Raw genomic sequence first — 21,762 nt, 5'->3', positions numbered from 1 at the left:
AGTTTTTAGTGTTCAATGTAAGCCAAATTTAGATAACTATGATAAATGTCTTGTATTTCATATTAATCATGCTAATTATTTCATATATTCATTTATTAACATTCTGAATACTCAGTTCTGTTTATTGTATTTAGTTGAAATAACAATTGAATTTTTTATGAATTCTCAAAAGTAATTGCTTTACGATCTTAAAAACAATTGAATTTGAGTGTTCAAAATAAATTAAGTAATACGTACTTAAGAACGTGAATCACAATTTTACATTTTTGGCCTGAAGCTTTTCAGAAGTTCATTAATTTTTTCTTTTTTATGCTTTTATGGTGGTATAAAGAATTTCAAATCAACCTTTGGTTATACCGACGCGATAAATGATAACCCTCTCGGCGGGGCTTTATGACATTTCTCCCGATTTCTAAGGAGACTGGGCATTTTTCTAAAGCTTTCCTGAGTTTCCCCTATTACAAGAGATATCTTAAGTTTTTTAACCGATGACCGAATTTATTTCATATTCAGAATTATTCCATATTCATCAAGCTGTTGATTTATTCTAAAGATATTAAAGAATCTCATTTATCATTTTTACGTATGTAAAGAAACTCATATGAAATGAGTTTTAGATAATAATTTAGATAGACTTAAAGGAAAAGCGAAGTAGTTTGTTTTAGAAGTTGGGATATATACGTTGAACTTATGCTTTAATATACTTGTGTACGTCACATAAACTTCGAGATATAAAGTAGGCTTTAGATGTCAAGTACAATGTTTGAAATGTTGAACAAGAAGAATTGGTGCATTTAGAAAAGATGCATGTTAGGCGTATGCTATTGTTATACACGATGTTCGTTAGAATCGCTTTTAGTAAAATGTGATATATAACGTCGATTTAGCCATATAATAAATTAAGATATCGACAACAACGACGAAAAATTCTTTTTCTCAATGTCAATATGACGAAATTTATGATAGAATTTGATGTTTCTGCGGATCGTTATGCGAGAACATACCTGTCGTTCACCAGCCATGCCGCCCTCGTACATGTTTCCTCGTCGATAATACACCGCCGGCATACAAAATTTCAACGGTACGGACCCACCGGGACCCCACCTGTTTCTAATCTTATCGCACTAGAATACGTCTCTCTCTCTCTCTCTCTCTCTCTCCCTTTTTTATCGCTATCGTTAATTATATTATTCTCTGTGTTCTTATAAGATCGTTTATTATTGTGCTGGTCACGATTGTTTGTTATACCCTCGCCTCCTTCTTACTTCTCTCCATTGGCTTTTTCTTCACTATGACCAAAATATACTATGAATCGTCAACGTCGTTAAGATATGTGTGCTCTTTTTTATATATATATATATGTATATATAGAAATATTACTTGTCTTTCTCTCTCTTTCTTTCTCTCCTCTTTCCTCGGTGCGGGTGATCTCGTGTTCGTTAACAAGTGATACTTTGGAACTTTACGATATTCTGCCGCTTCCTTAGGCCGCTTTCTTGCGCGGCGCGTGACGGTGACAACAAAAATAGACGCGCGTACGACGGTCAGAGTATATGCAATATGTACGTGTGTGTATATATACACCTGTACATGGTGTAGTATATACACCTATAGTATATACATCTATGTAGATATATATATATATCTGTATATATATATATATATATATATATATATATATATATATATATATATCTGTAGGAAGATCACTGGTTGTGTTTAGGCTGCTACTACAGGTTCAGAACTTGTCTCTAGGCAAGTGAGATCGCCGTGTCGAGCCGCTCTTCGGCAAGTTCGTCGTCACCCTCTCAACGAGGTGCATGACTCGCCAACGGCAAAGTGAGTTGTTGCTGGATCCTCGCGATCTTTCGCTCTTAGGCTCTTTAATCTTTCGTCCTCTCGTTGAAACGATCGTTGACGCGCTCCGTTTCGACGCGCTATGGGATTATTTCTCCCGAGGACGCCTTGGCGTCTCTCGGAAAACTCCGAATCTCGAGAGTCTACTGCTCGGAGTGGCGCTTCGGGACCCGGCGTGTTCCAATAATCGTTATTTCCGTTTCGTATATTCGGATCGAAGTCGTTGGACCGATCTTTCTCTCACAGAGATTAATATTATATATCCACTACGAGTCGAAGGATCGCGGGGAGATCACGGTGATCCGTGACCTAGAGTCGTTTAAGAGCGGAAAATCGGTTCTCACACGGATCGGCGCTTGACGGCCGACGATAGCGACGGCGGCGACGGCGACGGCGATTGCGACGGCGACGGCGATTGCGACGGCGACGGCGACGACGACGACGACGACGACGACGACGACGATGACGACGACCACTTAATGTTAAGGATGCACGGCTCGCTGCTGTCTCGCGCGTACACAGTGTAGGCGGACGACATGTGAGCCGCGCTGATGTGCGTATGCACCCACACGCGGTTTTTCGGTGTTCCTTCCTTGCCTTTTAACTCGCGGGCATACTTGTATGTCGCGGCAAGTGTCCATCTGCGCGCGTATCGTTAATCGCGCGACTGCGACATACGTGTGTACGTGGGATATATTCCGTTTGCATGTACGTTTTTTAGGAAAAAATGAATACGCGAGATGTTGTATACGTATATCTCTGCGTACGTGTGCGCGCACACGTACGCACTTAGCACACGTGTCCGTACGCGAGTACGCGACGCCGTTTTGCAAAGGTGAGTGGCTGAATCGTAAGAGGAGAGCGTACGTGTATCTATATATCTGTGTGTGTGTGTGTATGTGTGCGCGCGCGCGCGTGAGGGCGAATGACGTACGCAAGGGGTGTACGCGTGTGTATATGTGCGCGCGAGAACGACGGAGCGCGTGTCGCGGCTTCGAGAAGCAGGTACCGGCCTGCCGAGTGCCTAAGGGAAGACTGGACTCGGAAGCAGCGACTCGGTGGCAGGATCCACGGGGAACGAGTGCGGCTATGTGAATCGGTCTCGCTCTCGCACTTGGTATTCCCACCCCGAATCCGCCTGTTACTCTCTCGCTCCCGTTCTCGTCTCTCGCTCTCGGGCTGCGTGAACGAACGAACGGTTGCCGGAGCACAGGCGCGCGCTGCTACCTCTCTCCACCGACCGAGAATCAATACGTCGGCAGCAGCCCCGTACTTTCGCCCGCGAAATCTCAATTTTTGCGCTCGACATCGAGTCGAGCCATCTTATTTTTGACCTCCCTTGAGGTCATCTCCGATTCGCCGTGACACGCGCTCGTCTGACCTCGTGCGTAAACGACGATCACGAATGACTTGGGATGACTTTTTGCGGATCGGTAAATCATGTTTTTGCATGTTCCATGATGCACCGACCGGGAGATCGTCCGCTTTTTGCACATTCTTTGCCGATTAAAAAGCGCGGGTGATCCTTGTTTCCGATGAGAGGATTCCCGATAAGCATCGAGAAACGATGATAGTTTTTTATGTCAACATGAATTCTCATTATGAAAGCTTGCACGCAAGGAGCAGTCAGAAAAGGAGGAAGAGAGAAAGAAAGAAAGAAAATAAGTCTAAAATAGATTTTTAACAGATGGATTTTTTTATATCTAATTGTTGATAAGATAAGTTTAAATGTTTATTACATAAGCATAACTTTATTGATTTCAATGTCTAATATGAACAACGTATCGTTGTTACAACTTATAGGATATAATCATAAAGAAATTTATGTTATTAATATAAAAAAATATAATGAATTTTAAACATTAATCTGTCCACAGAAATTTGTAGAATACAATTAAATGTAAAGAATTATAATTTGGCGAATTTCCAATATATATATATATATATATATAAAATACAAAATGTCGGAGATGCGGTTCCGGCGTCAAAGTTCGTGAAGAAGTCAAATTTCGTACTCACATTGGACGCTTGGCCTTTAATGTAGCTCTTCGATTCTCACGTCAGTTTTAACACGTATGTTCGATACTATCGTTGGCCATTATGCGCTTCGCTAGAGCGTTATAATAAGATTGACTAGTAGTCATTCGTGATTGAAAATTAGATAATCCAGTTATAATGTCTTGTGTAGGGCTCTCACCTCGACATTGAACAGGCAGTGTAACGTGATTACAAATAACGGAACTATTGTCACCGGATACGCTAAAATTTTGAAATCAATACACGTTACATAATTAGGAGAAGAGTTTCGATGTGTGTGTGTGTGTGTGTGTGTGTACGCGCGCGCGCGCGTGTGTGCATATATATATATATATATATATATACACACATATCGCGTAATTATTATCGGTGAGAGAAAAGAGAAAAGCTAGATATAATTTATAATAGACATAATTTATAATTCTCTATATACTTCGCGACTAATGAAAAAGTTGTTTATCGCGCTGTCTCGGCACTATCGGTAACAAAATAATTTCTGATAAGGAGGCACCAGAAACGAAATGTCACGGAAGAGGAACATTATCTAAGAGACGAAGGATCTAAAAAGAAACGAGGAGGAGGATTGGACGGCAGGAAAAAAAATGACTTAGGGTAGCGAAATGGTCACACGAAAAAAGATCGTGACCATGATATATATTTGCGATAGGTTTACAGTTCGCGAGAAATCTTTTTTGCCAAACGGTGCTGTGAAAAGATACATTCCAATAATAATAACAACAACAACAACAACAACAACAAGAACAACAACAACAATAATGATGATGATGATGATGATGATGATGATAATAATAATAATAATAATAATGAAAACAACTATAACTACAACAATAATAGCTCTTTTTGAACTAAAAGAAAAAAATGGAAAATTTCCGAAAATAATAATTACAATCTTTTTTGAGCTAAAAGAAGGAAATAGAAGATTTATTCTGTTTCCGAATATCTGAAAGCTTTGGTTATATATTTCCATTTGGCATCGATGGCGCATCTGCGTACGTAACGATGTACAGTCGGAAGTACATAGGTAACGTATATTCTCTTGCCCTCCCGAGTAGCAAAGGATTTCTGTCTCACATGAGACGTGTTTGGCCATGACGCGTCGTCAACGTAAAACTCGTGACAGTTGAGCAACAAATACTTGCAACGATTACAAACTTGCTAAATACGTCACACGTGTTAGATAGTAGCGGCAGAAGTTGTAAGTGTCATCTGAGCGTACATAGAAGCGTACAAAGTTATTTTATATGTTAATATTAACGTTAATATGCTCGCGTTTTTCGCATCTTTGTTTGATATAATAATAAAACATTATTATCTATTACGCGCCGTGTAAGCAAAGTAAATATTGCGACTTGCATCTTTCCTGAGAGGAATACGTATCAACGAAGCAGCGCAAGAGCAGCGGTACGAAATACGAGGCATACTCGAGTGTAAGGATAAAAGCCGCGGATTAGAGGTAGAAATAAAGCGACAGAGAGAAGGCTTCTTAAATGATACACGCGAGGGTGGAAATTCCTACGAAGCAGCAATTGCGTCTTCAAATAATTCTGAAATAAGCGCGCAACGCGAGAGAAACATTTTAAACACGATTTCCTTTTACGACATTATCGGGATGTAGCGTGATGAAAGGAGTAAATAAGATTGCACGGATAGATAACAGGATGGTTGCAATATTTATAATATGCTATACCGAGAGGCAGGTCACAGCGGATACATATCTTATACCCATCTGCCGTAAATGGCTTCTAGAGTCTTTCACAAGCATTTTCGATACCTAGGCACTATCTAATGCACTATCTAATATCGTATTACGTCGCGAGGACTGAATGAAGAATTTCATATCAGGCAGGCTCAGTGCTTCGAATGATTTCTTCTCGAATCTTCGAGATCGATATCGAGATATCTCGGTGACATATCGGCCGTCGTAGATTTCGATAAATTAGTCTTCTTGGACGTTTAGTCGTCCCTCGAATTGTTCTAAGTTTCATTTAAAGGCTCTCTATCGTCCTGTCGCCAAGTGCCGGGTTCTCGAGAACAAAGTTCACAGTCTTTGGAAGGTCGAGCAAGCATTTCCGAGTCTTTTGTACTCACGACGACGAATGTTATTCGAAATTGACGGCAAAAAACACATAGTACGGAAGCGAAAGGATGGTGCATTTTTTCTTCAATGAAAACTTCAAGCGAAAACTATGAAAAAGAGATTCTAAATTGTCAATTGTGAATAAATTGAATTCCTGGAATTTAAATCAGTATTGTGATTTCATAATAATTATTAGTTATAATTCGTTGCATTATTTTTAATTTATAAAATTTGTTTCTTAATACTTTTTTTTAGATTATTGTCGATATTTATATAAATAATTATAACTTATGATTGCGGTATAGCAACACGAGACAAAATAATGTCGAAGAAATGCGGCCTTTCCATTTCTTTTCTAATTTTTAATTAAAGTTTGGCAACATTCTAAGCTAGGATAGATTCCAGGGTACGAGCTATTGCTAAGAAAACCTTTTGATATGATGTATACGTAAAAATTTTATTCGGAAAGAGATTGATTTCCTGAATTCTGTAACTGAAATTTGCTTATCTCAAGACCGTAATAAAGCTAGTCCTTTTCATCTTCCACTCATCTGGAAGACTTTGTTCGTCGAATGGGTTTCATTTATATGGTATCTTTTATCTCCAATATCAAATTCAGTAGATATTTTACGGAGATTCATAAAAGAAAATCTACAATTGCAACAGATTAGTCGAACGAATAAAAAATTTCGAGAAAAAGAAGATTCAGATTGTTTTTTCGATCTATGCTCTTTTTATTTCGGATTTTAAAAAACAACAATTAAAAATAACAATAGAACAATTCAAATATTTGTTTTTTTGAAATTTTGAAAATTATATATATATATATATATATATAAAGTCGTATAAGTTATCTAATAAATTAAATAATGCGCGCGCGCGCGCGCGCGCGTGTGTGTGTGTGTGTGTGTGTGTGTGTGTGTGTGTGTGTACATAATACACTTGAATTGTGTAATTCTGTGTATGACTGACATATTATATTCTTTTATTTTATATATTAATTTTAATTAAATTGGGATGTTTTTGTAGATTTTTACGACAAACGGAAAGTCTGTTGCACATAAATGCGGGAATCTATTCGTGTCACTCTAAGCTTCGCGTTGGTAAAGTTAATGTACAGGATATATTCCTATTTATGGAGCTCTTTTACTCACTACAAGCATGTCAAATGCGGTATGTGTTTTATGTGCCAAAGGGAAACATAACCCGCAACAAGTTACGATCGAAGGCGCCATTTTATGTCTGTCGTATACAAATAGTTATATTTTGAATAATATCGAAATGTGTCTCAGAGATGCTATTTCTTCGGATGATGTATATGATAAATTTAAAAATAAATAAAATAAATTTAAAAAAAATGTATAATTTTATTTTCTAAGAAAGCTCGATTTACGAAAAGATTAAGGAAATTTGATTTTGTGTTCATATTTATTTGCGAAAGTTCATAAACGTAAATTTTAATTTAATATGACGATAAGCAATGACGAAAAAGCATCTAACAGACTTTTGATTATGTCGGAATGAAGCTGTAGTGTATATCTAAAACCGAATTCAGATTGAGCAAACGAGCGTGAACAAACACGAATGAACAACTTGCTCCAATGAGTGCGAAGATTGCCAGTACTGAAGGCGCCGTTTCCACTCATTAAAATAACTTATTCATTTGTGTTTGCTCGCGCTCGTTTGCTTTTGGTCTGGATCCAGTTGAGAATGTAGCGAAAATATATTTATACGAAGATACTTTAGCAGTTGTAAATAATTACGTTTCTGTCATAGTTTACACTTGTGGTCACTTGTAATAGTAGTTAATTGTTTCTTTAATATGTCGTCGTGTGGACGAAATTGTAATCATGCTTAGCCGACCATGTCATGAAGCCTCTACGAAAAACAAACAGATAACAATACAATGTCGACACTTGCAAACTCGAAGAATAACGCTGCTCTCTAGTGTGTTCTGGCTCTATCCACATAGAACAATCAGTCGTTTACATCGCTAGTCATCTATGTATAACTCTAAGTGTAAACACATCACATTTAGGTAGCCGCAGGTACTTTCGACACTGCCTATTAAAGACTTACCATCGATGAGCCCATTATATCTACGTATGAAATTCAATTTCGTTTCTTCCGTTGAAGACGTGCCTAAAACATACATTCCCGTTCAGTGAGAAACATCAATCTCGCTCGCTCGGCCGCGCGCGCACTACAATCTTTAATCACGGGCTAAGTACGAAGCTAAGAAAAAGTTGAAACGTTCGCGAGGACGCCCGGAGATATTCGAGGATATCTCTCAAAAGGAAAGGAAGCTTCGTCCTCGAAAGCGTCGGAACTTCGACCCCTCCCCCCCCTCCTCCCTCCTGTCACTCGGTCGTTCTCCGAGCAACACGAGCAACATTTCCTTCCCTCCTCGTTGTTTCGTCAGAAGAAGAAGCGTTCTTCGTCGTCGTAGCCCCCCACGAGATTATCGAGAAATCACACGCGCCGATTCGAATACCGATAACTGGCGCGTATGATCTAATCGCTCGAATATTATTCGATCCCTCTGTCTCACGACGGCGCGCAAAGTCTGGCATATTGTATAGGGTAGGCGTCGAAGTCTGAATACCAAATGGCGCGGCACTTTCACAACGCGCCACCAGAAACGAAACCAACCGACGACACAACTGCGCGGATAAAAGCTATCGGAAAAACGTGCGGGAGGCCTCGCCTCGCCTCGCTTTCTTTGTCGACACGACCCACTTTGAGCCGAGTCCGGCATTTTTCTTGTTTGACATTTGCGATCGGCGCATCATCCGGCGCGCGGGACTTTGTCGCGTTCACCAGCGTCAAGTGCGATTTGCTTTTGTTGCACGCGGCTAGCGCTGAAAGCCGCGGTCGGATGAGCCGACTCGCACTTTTAGATACAGGCTAAACGATGACATCTCGAGGGTCGTTGCGGTAATGGCAGTAGTGACGGAAGTATTATCGATGACCTTACGGATGATGCATGATATCCTCTGTATCATCCAATCATTCTGTCAAATAATTCTCGCTCTATCTTTCGACATAAATTTTTTAATGAAATCTCCGCATATTTTTCTTTATTCGTTATGTATTTGCAAAATAAGCGCGAATACGCGAAAGTATCTCGAAATGGAAATAACAAAGTGCAGTTCATTGCAAAGTGTAGATCATTGCTTCTCTCGTCATATGCTACATATCGTTTGTTTCTTTTTCTTTGTCTCTCTCTTTCCGTAGTAGTTTACTTTATCGCGTTACTTTTCTGGAAATGTTTACATTTTTCTTGCAACATTCCTCTTTTTACTTTCCGTAATTTCAATTTCACCTTGTCGCTGCAAATGGATTGACTCCCTTTCTGTAAATATTGTGTTTAATGCCTAGACCGTTTCGCGAGATTGTTCTTATGCAATACCCCGAGGTAGAAATGCAGTCATATTTTTTAGGATGATTATCACAATCACGAGTGAATAAGTTTTTTTTCTATAGCAACATTTCGCTATTGGCTAGAAATGAACACGCTTATTCATTGTTTCATTTTCTTATCCTTTTCTTTAAATCAATAACGCAACATTTGTTTTTAAATTTGTTAACGTAAGGGAAAAGGAGATCAAATGGCCATTTATTAATATTTCTAAGCTAATAATAGATATAACGATTCGAAAATTATTAGAGATTTTTAATGATAATAAATGATCTGTTGTAATTTGATTTTATTCTGTCAATGACGATAGAAAATATAATAAGAAATACATTTTGAGTATATCTACATGTTTTATAATAATTTTATAGTATTTCTTCATAAGGAATAACAAAATATTTTTTTACTTTCTCTATGTCGTATAGTATACCGTATAATATATCTAAAAATGCACATATAACAACATATTGTTATTTTTCATTTTTTATATTGCATTTTTTTTTAAATGAATGAATAAATATAGTGATAAGGAAAGATTTATGAATGTCAAAAATTACATAATCATAAATAATTATTTTTGTTCTGCTTCTAATCTTATTTTCAGTTATGTTATTGTAAATAATTATTATTTCTATTCTTATCTAGATTTTGTTTTTTGATTTTTGTTTTCTTATGGTTACATTAAATAATATTTTTTGTTCATAAGTATTATTTATTTGTATTTTAATTCGTATTCGTTATTTAGGCATTATAATCACGGAATAATATAAAAAAATTTGTAAAAGAATTAGTTAGTAACTTATGTATAGTTGTGTATTTCTTTAGGCTGTGAAACATCATCATTTTACATCATCTCTAGAAGAAATTTCATTTTATTAGTAATTCTGCTTCTTTACCTGACTTTAAATCAATGTTTTTCAGTTGGTCCCTTTAAAGAAATGTACATTTCTTCGTCTGTATGTCTTGTTTATCCCATATCCTCCTCAACACCGAAGAAATATTGTATAAATCAACTTTACATATAAGATCATTTCAGAATTCGCTTCTTTGACTTGGCCATATAATCCAATTACCTTTGACCGTCAAAGATGTAATAAAACGTCATTCTAACGAATATTTCAAAGAAAAATGTCGAATTTTAACGATCTGCTATTAATAACTAATTTTTTTTTGAATTAGATAATTTTCTCCTTGTTTTCTGTTCTTCTTTGTCTTCTTTGTCTGTATGATAAATAAAACTAATAAAAAAGAGAAAAGCCATTTGACATCTATCTTCTTATTGTATTATTATTCTATGATTTGATTCTATGATTATATTATTTTCGATGAACTTTTTTATACATTTTCATATAAATACTTTCAGTTCACGGATTTTATTTAATTTTTTTTTGCTATTAAGTTTGTCTTTTGATGTATAATAAAATATAAATTTAATTCAGTACGCGAATATAACATCCGAGTCGAAAGCATCACATAGTTTTATATTATTAAAGATATAATACGCACATTGAGAGAGAGAGATAGAGATAGAGATAGAGATAGATAGATCGAGAGAGAGAGGGGAGGAGAGAGAGAGAGAGGGAAAGGGGAGAAAGGGGGGAGAGAGAAGGAGGGGGAAGAGAGGGGAAAGAGAGGAGAGAGAGAGAGAGAGCGGGGAGAGAGGAGAGAGAGAGAGAGAGAGAGAGAGAGAGAGAGAGAGAGAGAGAGAGAGAGAGAGAGAGAGAGAGAGAGAGAGAGAGAGAGAGAGAGAGAGAGAGAGAGAGAGAGAGAGAGAGAGAGAGAGAGAGAGAGAGAGAGAGAGAGGAGAGAGAGAGAGAGAGAGAGAGAGAGAGAGAATATTTCTGAAAGCCAATTATGTGAATAGAAGGTCAAAGAGCGAACCACCTATTATGCAACGCAAGCATCCCTGGCGTATTAAAGGACTGTCATCCTTGCACCAATGACAATGAATTATATTATATGAATACTACGTTCAATACATTGCATATGCATTGTATATTACATCGTTAATTTTTTTATATGATATTTTTGGGTAAGAAATTCTACTTTATATTTATATTTATGTTTTTTATTATGAGACGTACTTTAAAATTTAATTATTTCTTTTACTCTTTCTTTTGTTTAGTTAAAACATTTTATTCAATTATAAATCTGCACACATATCAACTTCCTCTATTAAAGTTAAATTTGACAATTTTCTTTCATTGATTCCAACGTAAGCGTTGAAGTATTTTTTTTCATTTGTCAATAAATCATTCTCCTTATATTATAATTATTCTTAACCAGTTTCATTAAAAACGATTTTACAATCGGTATTAGAATCTTCAATTATAGTATTGAACGAGTATATCGAAATGTATGAATTTAGTAATCGGTAATTAGTAATGTAATTTTTATGTCGCAAATGAAGAATATGCTACAAATACGAATAAAATCGCACATGATTTTAGATATTAATCCATAATTTAAGATATTCGAATTTTACATCACAAATATATATTCAGCATGATCCCATTTTTCGATTACACCGATGTAAATTTTTTAACGCTCGTCATATATGTTTCTTCCACATCATTTATGGTCCCTATACTTTGGATCAGCGTTTCCGCTTCCACCTTTTCTTCCACACGACTACAATAAAATGAACCTTGCACAATACGAAGATGTCGAGAATGCAGTGAGACCTCTATTAAGTGCCTCTCTTCGCGCTTGGAAACCAAGGGAAAATTGTAGCCAGGTGTTGAAATTTTCCGACTGAAAATGGCTGTCTTCCGCATCGCTTTCTGTCGCTAGCTATTGTGAATCCTCGCCAGTTTAAGAGTGTTCTATATATATATATATATATATATATATATATATATATATATATATATATATATATTCTCTGTCTTTTGTTACGTTGAATCGTAAGGGGATGTTTTTTCATGATATTAAAAGTTTTTATTTTTTTCCATTGGTAATAATCAAATAATCATAAGCTATTTTAATGCCATTAGTAAGTACCATTAGCAAGTAAAGTTACAAAATAAAATAGGAAAAATGTTTAATATACAATAATATACAAAGTGATAATTGAAAATTCAGATTTATTAGATATTATTAATCTTTTATGAATTGATTTTGCACGCAGGCACGCACGCACGCACGTGTATATATATATATATATATATATATATATTAAAAAAATACATATATATTTTAAATATATATATATATATATATTTAAAATATATATGTATAAAAACAATTGATGAAAGATCAAATTCAACGCACACGGTATAAATGTGTGTGTGTGTGTGTGTGTGTGTGTGTGTGTGTGTGTGTGTGTGTGTGTGTGTGTGTGTGTGTGTGTGTGTGTGTGTGTGTGTGTGTGTGTGTACATACATGCATTGAAAGTCAGAGTCAAAATACTTCAATCGATATCAGATAAAATTAATATCTAAATGATTGAATTTTTTTACATAAGTTTGTCAGAGTTGAATAATTTCCGGAATTATCGGGTGGCTGACAGCGATTGATAGGCGGTTAATATCGGTATGTCAATCTTTATGCTCGTCGCTAAAGCTTTTCTAAGAAAGAATACTTAAATGCACGCCGATCAATGACTCATTCCATATATGTATCATAAAGATTGGCGACTTCCTTATAACTCGAGGATACCGATCGAACGGTTGGTCGGATAAGCCAACAGTCAATATTAGTAGAATGACTCCCGGTGTGTTTGATCTGTCTCCAAATAAGAAATGCCATCGTTGTACTCAATGTATTTATTGCGTTCCAAAAATATCACTCGAAGGTGTAAATAGCAATCGCGAACTCGACAATTCATTTATGACAATTCATTTGTCATAGTAAAAAGAAATTAAAGGAAAAAGTGAAAAGTAAAAAGTGTATATGAGAGTTATATCGAAATATTCGAATTACGAAGAAAAATTCGTCGAATGCCAACGTAACTGTCACTGCTTTCATTGCAAATACACGTTGTTCACTTGTCCACTTTACCATTTGACTGGAGGTTATTTATAATGTTAACAATGGGACATAAGTTGTATCATTCTGCATCATCTCACAACTGATATTTCGCAAACTATCTTCTTTAAAATTTTTTAGCACAGAATATTCTAATTAGAATATTTTATTTTCGGAAGATTTAATTTGTTGTAATATTCTTGGAGTCACATACAAAGTGATGCGGAAAGTAATTTGAGAAAGTTATCGTGATGATGACATCGTCATTTAAAACGTCACGCATTGGTGATTTAATCTAACTCATTCATTAATTTCGCGAGATATTAATTTTAAAGAGTTGCTCATTGTTTTGGTTTTAACTAATCGAGTTTGGGAGAAAAGCTTGAAAAAATTTGATATCCTACCTAAGATTCCTAAAATGAAGAAAGAAATTAAATTACTATTTGTGCACTTGACATTCCCTTTTTACATCTGTCAAAACAATTCAGTAACGTTCCAATAAGAATCAGTTTGAGATTAGATTGAAAGGCAAAGTTAATTGAAATGTCCATTCTTGAAAAAGTCTTTATGATGGTTTATCCTTCGTTATCATTTTAATTGATAATGGCCGATATACATCCAGCACACCCACACACATACATTTACACACACACACACACACACACACACACACACACACACACACACACACACACACACACACACACACACACACACACACACACACACACACACACACACACACACACCCAAAATATACACACACACAATACACACACACACACACAAAATACACACACACACACACATATTATACACATTACACCCCCCCCACATACACACACATATATACAGGGTATCCCAAACTCCCGCATTTGGAGTACACTACGTGATTTTTTATGCTAAAAGAAACAACTTTTTCCTTTAGCAAAATTGCGTGTGACGAGTAGTTTTTACAATAAATCAAATTTAAAGTGACGAATGAGCGCGCGCATGTGCGTAGCGGTCAGGGTCGGCGTGCATTCTTCAGGTCGCGGCCTGGGATTTAATTTTTGATGATTTCACGTATTGTTTAAAATAGAATACAAGTTAACAAAAAAAGTATTGTTTTCATCCTTTACGTAACGATTTAATAAAAGAATTGTCTAATGTCATAGCATTATCCGGAAATAAAAATAAATGTAAATTATATGATGTATGAACTGAGCATTCTATTATTTTAATTATTTTTTTATTATCGTATCCGCAATTGCATATGACAATAAAAAAAAACTGAATTTAACGAATATTTATTAATTACGTGAGTACGTAATCACGAAAAGTAAAAAAATTGATTTTTTCATAATAATGTCTAAATAATTCGTTAAATTCAGTATTTTTTACATTATTATATGCAATTGCGCAGTAATTAAAATAATAGAATGTTCAGTTCATACACATATTATTTACATTTATTTGTATTTCGAGATAATGCTACGAAATCAAACAAATTTTTTATTAAATCATTAAAGGATGAAAAAAACAATACTTATTTTGTTAACTTTTATATTTTAACCAATATAGTACATGAAGTCATCAAAGATTAAATACCAGGCCGTCCTTCAGCCCTGACCGCTATGCACATACGCACGCTCATTTGTTACTTTTAATCTGAGCCACTGTAAAAACTACTCGTCGCACGCAATTTTGCTAAAGGAAAAAGTTGTTTCTTTCAACATAAAGAATCATGTAGTGTACTCCATATGCGGGAGTTTTGGGACACCCTGTATATATACATTCATTGTAGCTAAGGTATTCGTAGCAAGTAAGAGTGATGGTAATTTTGTAAGAGATACAAATACGAATGAATGTAAATAAAATGAATAGAAATGGGTAATTCTGGCTGGCGTACAAGACGTAAGTATTTTCAGCGCACTGTTGTTACGCATGATGTTTGAAGTATGATTTAGCTCTCTTTGGGCTGTCGCTAATGAAAACCCTCTTTCCTCTCCTTGGCATAAAACGTATTATTGTTGCGATAATGGTAATGGCAGCCAAATTATTTTATATTCAATTCTGTTGCATGCATGATACATATAATAAATATACGTATATAATAAACGTATATAATAAATATATGTATAAGAGTTTAAAAAAATAGAGCATATAAATGCTAAGAAATTTCGATTTGACAAGAGAATATCAAGATGCGACTTAAAGATAGCATTTCTCCAACTGCTTAAATGACCATTTCTACTCAAAAAAAATTTAAGATAAGAAAAATAATCATTATTAAATTATAAAATGATCTCTGAGTGTGAGTAGCACATCTAATATTTTCATTTACTACTCGTTTAAACAATGTTTGCCGATGTTAAACAATGTTTATCTATATAAAATTATCTAGATAATTATCTAGGTGAAGAAATTGATTTATCTTATCTTTATCTAAATTGTTAGAATGTATTATTTTCATTTTCTTTATCTTAAATAAAAGAAGTTAAAAGAAGAAGAATTATCTGTTGCAAATTATCTAAGTTAATGTGTAATGGACTCTACAATACAATCGTAGAAGTCATATAACAGATATTAATTGATGCTAACTAAATAATTACGAAATTTTTAAGTACAAATCCGATTAAGTTTTAGCTCGTATTAAATATTGTTCAACAAACGTTATTCAAAAAGTGATTACACTGATATATGTGACCAGAGTAATATAAATTATTTACATCAAGAACTGCATTAATTATGCTTAGTACTCTCACTTATACTATCTAATCAATAAATAGTAAAAGTTTTATAAAAATATTGTTTTTATATCCTATGTTTGTTTAACTGCGATATTATCTTAAAATTATCTAGATACATGATATATAATTTTATTTTTTATTTAGATAAATTTAAATTTAAATCATCTTTATCTTATCTTTAGATGATTTTAAGTCATTTAACGCAACACTGCATTCATATAAATAAAAAAAAAATAACTAAATTAATAAAAGAAGAAATTTATAATAATAAAGGAAAAACTTAATAAAGTAAAAATTAAAAATTCTTTTGATTTTATGATAAATTTATAAAATATAATACTTTGTGTTTTTGGAAAATTTTTTATCGGCAAAATTAGAGACATTCTTTATATTTTTACATTACTTTTTAACTAATAAATATTAACATTATAATAATTATTAACATTTTTTGGAAAAAAAGTTATATTGTTGTTAAATTATACAACTAGGAATGAAATTTGATAATACCGCATGAAGTTATAAGGTTGAATGTCTTGATTTATATGATCATCATTGATTTGTGATTTTGAAATAATATACGATTTTTGTTTATATCTTTATTCATTGCGCGTAGTTTATTTATTGTTACATTGTTGTCAAGTTTCAAAAGTGAAAATTAATATAATTGACGCTTTCTCAAAATTCAGATTCATTTAAAATCAATATTTTTCTAAACTACATGGTGAACTATTTGTTCAGAAATTATTATTATTTGTTCAGAAATTTGTAATCTACTTGTTTGAACTTGTTAAAAATTGTAATTTACATTAAAATATTTGTTTCACATTCTTGTTAACATAAGAAATATCGTGATAAATAAATAGCCAATATATGCATATATATATATATATATATATATATATATATATACTCGCATTTGATGGACATACATATTTTATAACAATTTTTTTGAAAATAATACGATAAATTGACTTAAGAATTCATACATGAACAAAATGTATTAATGAGCACAATAATAAAATATTATAGCGATGGTATTATTTTTGAATTTCTGACATAACATCCTTAATTAGAAGTTATTAAACTCTTGAGTTTTCGATATATTTTCGATATTTTAGACAATTTCTAAAAGTGACAATATTGTTTATATAATATATAATAAAAAATTTTTTATTTAATTATTTATCCAATAATTTTCAATAAGATGAGATCTTTTTGATATTGCGCATACAAAAGACTGCAGTCGAAGTGCGCAACGTACGCAGGTGTTCATGAAGGCAGTAGCGACGGTCAATAGAAAATCCGACGCGAGGCGAAATCGTGAGAATGAAAATCGTCAGGAAATCGTCGGTAAAGCCCTACGAAGGCTCAAGGCTCAAGGAAGTAGCGTAAGGATGCAAAAGTAGGAGAAAGGTAAGATAAGAAAAAGCGAGAGGAGAAGAAAGGAGGGCGGAGTTACGCGCGGGGGTAACTAGACAGAGCTCTAACAAGTGGCTGCAGCTCGTAACGATCGTCCTCTGTGCCGTGCACCAGCCAAGCCACTCGCAAGCCTACTGCACGCCCTTCTAACCCGAGGGGTTTAACCAACACATACGCGTGCATTCGTGTATGTACCTATGCCACGCCGCCAGAAATATCGATAAACACGACACGAAGGTCGACCACGAGCGCGGTGATCGGCACCCCTCTTCCATTCTCGAAATAACCTCCGTCTATTTCCTTTCCATTCTTTTTGCTTCAGCCTTTTGCCGCGCGTTCTCGTTTTATCGATAGTAATTATCACGTCAAATGATTCATCGATCGATATGTGTTTGCAAAACTGTCGATTTCTCGCATCCCCATCCGTCATTCCTCTTTTTAATCTTTCTCTTAATATTTTTAATGACGACTATTAAATTAAATAGAATTCCAAGGAAACGGAAAGAGAAAACGAAAACTTATTCGTATCACAGCTTAGTCATCTGCCGACTTGTTTATTTTCTCTCATTTCGGGAATAATGATTCTTTTTAGATAGATCGAGTCTTGACCGGATTGTTTTACACATGCAGACGGCATAATTCTCAACGGAAACGATAAAATTGGTTTGTGAAAACGGTCTGCCTTTTTTTTTAAGCACGGCTGATTTTAAGACAAGTAAATTAAATTGGACTCTGCGATTTTTCTCCGCAAAAGTCTGATAAACGTCAGATAGATGAATTTTTTACTGGTATAGATAATTATAGAGCATATTTCGAACGCATTTGTAATGCTATAAAGTTCTTTCAAAGAAGAAAAACAATTTTGTTTAATAAAGGAAACTTGATAGTTCACTATAATTATCGTAAAATTCTGATTTATTTCTGATATTCGGCAATTCAGTTAATTTTCATATGTCAGTGACATATTGTCATCAATGATAATTCGTATATATCGCTTTAATAATTTTCTGTAATGAGTTTTATTGAATATATATGAGATAATGAAATGGCTCTTGATATAGGGAAATGTTTAATTAAACGCTGTTTAATTGAATGTTCATGATTTCGACATTTTAATCATCCATATGTATGCATATACATATATGTGTATACATCATAAACATGTGTATATTATATGTATATATAATACTATAAGTGCAATCTATTGCATGCTACAGTGCATTGTGCATTTACAGATGGCCTTGTCAAAGATCAGTACTTTTAGATTAAAATATAAATTTTGATTATGTACTTACATTATTAATTAAAATAATATAAAATAGAATTTATTATTTCAGCGATTACAAAAACCAAGAAGGGACTTGATTTATCATATAAAATTTAATCCTATCCATTCCTTAAATTAAAATAATACAAGTATTGATTTTTTAGATACAATACAATATAAATATTTTACATACAATTTACATATAAGTACATTGAGATAAAACAAAATATTGACATAAATATAGTTCTGATAACTATATTTATGACAATTATGAAATTTAAGTTAATTTTACTTGCAACTAATTTTTTAAAGTAATCAGTACGAAAGTAGTATTGAATTATTAATTGATAGTAAAATAGCGACAATTTTAATTATATAGTTATATAGATATGTAAATGGAATATGACATTATATTTTTCCAGTTTAGACAAATATTTTTGTGAAGTAAGCATAATGCCAATACAATGTCATAAGGAGATAAGTTTAAAAAAGACATGTTGACAACAATGGTATACAATATATATTAATTCATCTAACGATTTATTACAAATGATTAATATTATATTCTTGAATTCTTGAATTATATGACTCGTTAATTGTTCTTATTACGATTTTATTATATATAGTTGAGACATTATTTGTGTACAAATTTTTTCTGGTACGGCTTTTTTCTCTGAGTAAGCATGAAATTTTGATAAAATATTTATATATGCATGTGAAATTAACGAAACCCAAACCAAAGAAATGAAAAAAAAAGAAAAAAAAACAGAGCCAAGATATTTTCAATTTTGAAGGAATTTTTAATTAAATTCTGAATGTTGTATATATCGCGTAAATTTTCTCGACAGTGCCGCGAGAACCAAGCAGAGCGACTTATTCTTTAGTCGCGAACGGTCATTTAAAGGCCTTTGACCTGTGAACCGTAGATCTGTGCATGCGGCTCGCGTGCGTGCATCGCGCACGTGCCGGTGATTATGCAACGAGGGTGCAGCGTAAATTCGACGTAATTCCACGAAAACGCCGGTGTCGGCGTCGACAAGCGAGCGTAAGGTGAGCGTGCGCCACAAGAGCAACCAAAGTGAGCAACGCGGAAGAAAGAGGGAAGGTGCAGAAGGTGCGAGACAGACGGAGAGAGCGGACGGGAGCGGAAGGGAGAGTGAGAGGAAGAAGGAAGAAGAGAGTGACGAGGATGGTGGACCACCGAAATATCCGTTACTCCGAACTCTTACTGTGCGGCGTGCGTTTCGTGACAAGCGTGCGCCTGGATTGAACGCACGCCTGGCGGTCGGTGTTGTCAAACTTTGCGCCTAATAGCCACCACAGAGTCTATTGACGTCGCTCGAGGAAACTCGCTCGAGCACTTTGCCCGAGGATAAAAATGATCCGCGAAGATTTAACCATGCCCCACACGCGATCGGAACGAAAGCGTGGGAATTGGCGCTATTTCTAGTTTCGGAGTTGGCGTCAGCGAGACGTCGTCTCGCATCGCCGTCCTCAGTCGCGCTCTCGATCTCGCCTTTTCATTTCGATCCATCGCTCGATCTCTCTCGCATCGCATGGGTGCACGCGCATCCATCTCGCCGTTCTTGGTCGCGCGCGGCGCTGCGCGTCCCGGCCTCCCCCGGCGTGACGTCCGCCGCACGCACGTATGTACACGCACGCACGCACGCACGCACGCACGCGGGCACGTACACTCGCTCGCTCGCTCGCTCGCTCGCTCGATCTCGCGACACGCGCGATCGGAGCAACGAGACGGAATGACTCGAGAGTAACATTCCTCGGGGAGTTGAGAAATTATTGCAATCTGCTAAAGAGCGAATGCTAGATGCAACGAGACGTGAGGGTGCCGGGTACGCGAGGCGTCGTTGCGGAAGGAACGGAGACCGAGAATGAGAATGCGAGATAGATAGACCGAGTCCGCGCGGCGAAAGAGAAAGAGGGGTGCACCAGAGCGTCTACGAGATAGAGGGAGCAAAAGGGAAAGAGAACACGGGAGACGGAGACAGAGAGAAAGAGAGAGCGAAAAAGAGGGATGCAGGCAGAAAGAGACAGACATGGAAAAGAGACGGCGCGCCGCCGGTGCGAACGAAAATTTTGATCGCCGCATTTTCACGTGGAAGCACGTCTTACCTGTTTCACTAGTGGGAGTAGTGTCTGTTCTATGCTACGGGTCTTAATCTCTAGGGTGGCTGGGTCTACGGGGTCGGGTGTCGCCATGATTCGAACACAACTCCGTGCTCCGTAGACTCGAGCCGAGGCGAGAGGGTTCGTTGCACCCCTCCTACCCCCGCCCGTGTGCCCGGCACGACTGTAACCCTCGCCCCCGCCGCCGTCGCTGGCAGCCACCAGGCACCCTCCTCCCTACGGACCAACCAATGGTCTTCGAGCCCCGTGCCCAAGCCGGCAATGACGAGGGCGATGTCGCGCGACGACGACGGCGACGCCGACGCAACTACCGCCGCCGGCGTCGGAGGCCGGTGCGCCGGGCGTCCCGACGCCGCGACTCCTAGCCATCTCTTGGTCCCTCGCGCAACGCTCTTCGCCGGTGCCGCCGTTGACGGCTGCCAGTAATTTCGAATCGTGGATTCATATTATTCGTTAATATCTGAACTTTCCGGAAGGAAAAAAAAGAGAACGTATGAGTAAAATTAGCTGATGATGTGCGTTAAACAAGCTTTGAGAACAAAAGGATTGATCTGTATATATATATATATAATTTTTTTACATGTATAGATATCTATTTTTATCATTTTTATATTTATAATGAAAAAATTATGAAAAACTTAGAGATTATTTTAAATCGCATTTAAAAATAATACAAAACGTTTAGCGGTTTAGAAAAAAAATAATATATTCTTAAATCGAAATAAAATTTCGTTGAGACATATATCTGCAAGAAATATTAATAATATAAATTTAAATGTGATTTATGAAAGAAGCACATCTCTCTTCTCTCTCTAGATAA

General features: G+C 35.8%; 1 protein-coding gene across 5 annotated transcripts in view; it reads right to left on the bottom strand.

Moving 5' to 3' along the window:
* The window catches only part of alpha-Catr (alpha-catenin related), a 64,452-nt gene extending 43,302 nt beyond the window's left edge, over window positions 1–21,150 (bottom strand). The window contains exons 1-2 of one of the 5 annotated variants that reach the window (XM_089076921.1): window positions 20,928–21,067; window positions 8,072–8,134 (exon numbers count right to left, since the gene is read on the bottom strand). In XM_089076921.1, the coding sequence (XP_088933047.1) occupies window positions 8,072–8,086 (15 nt within the window). In that variant the 5' untranslated portion in view covers window positions 8,087–8,134; window positions 20,928–21,067. Of the gene's footprint in view, window positions 1–1,004; window positions 3,340–8,071; window positions 8,135–20,927 lie in introns of those variants that run through there. The other 4 variants (XM_089076920.1, XM_089076922.1, XM_089076917.1 and 1 more) reach the window with 4 other exon arrangements.
* Window positions 21,151–21,762: the final 612 nt, after the last annotated feature.

Source organism: Pogonomyrmex barbatus, unplaced genomic scaffold (assembly GCF_055798465.1).
Source record: "Pogonomyrmex barbatus isolate J1 unplaced genomic scaffold, ASM5579846v1 scaffold2, whole genome shotgun sequence".
Classification (NCBI taxonomy): domain Eukaryota; kingdom Metazoa; phylum Arthropoda; class Insecta; order Hymenoptera; family Formicidae; genus Pogonomyrmex; species Pogonomyrmex barbatus.
This window is presented reverse-complemented; position numbering and strand designations above follow the sequence as displayed.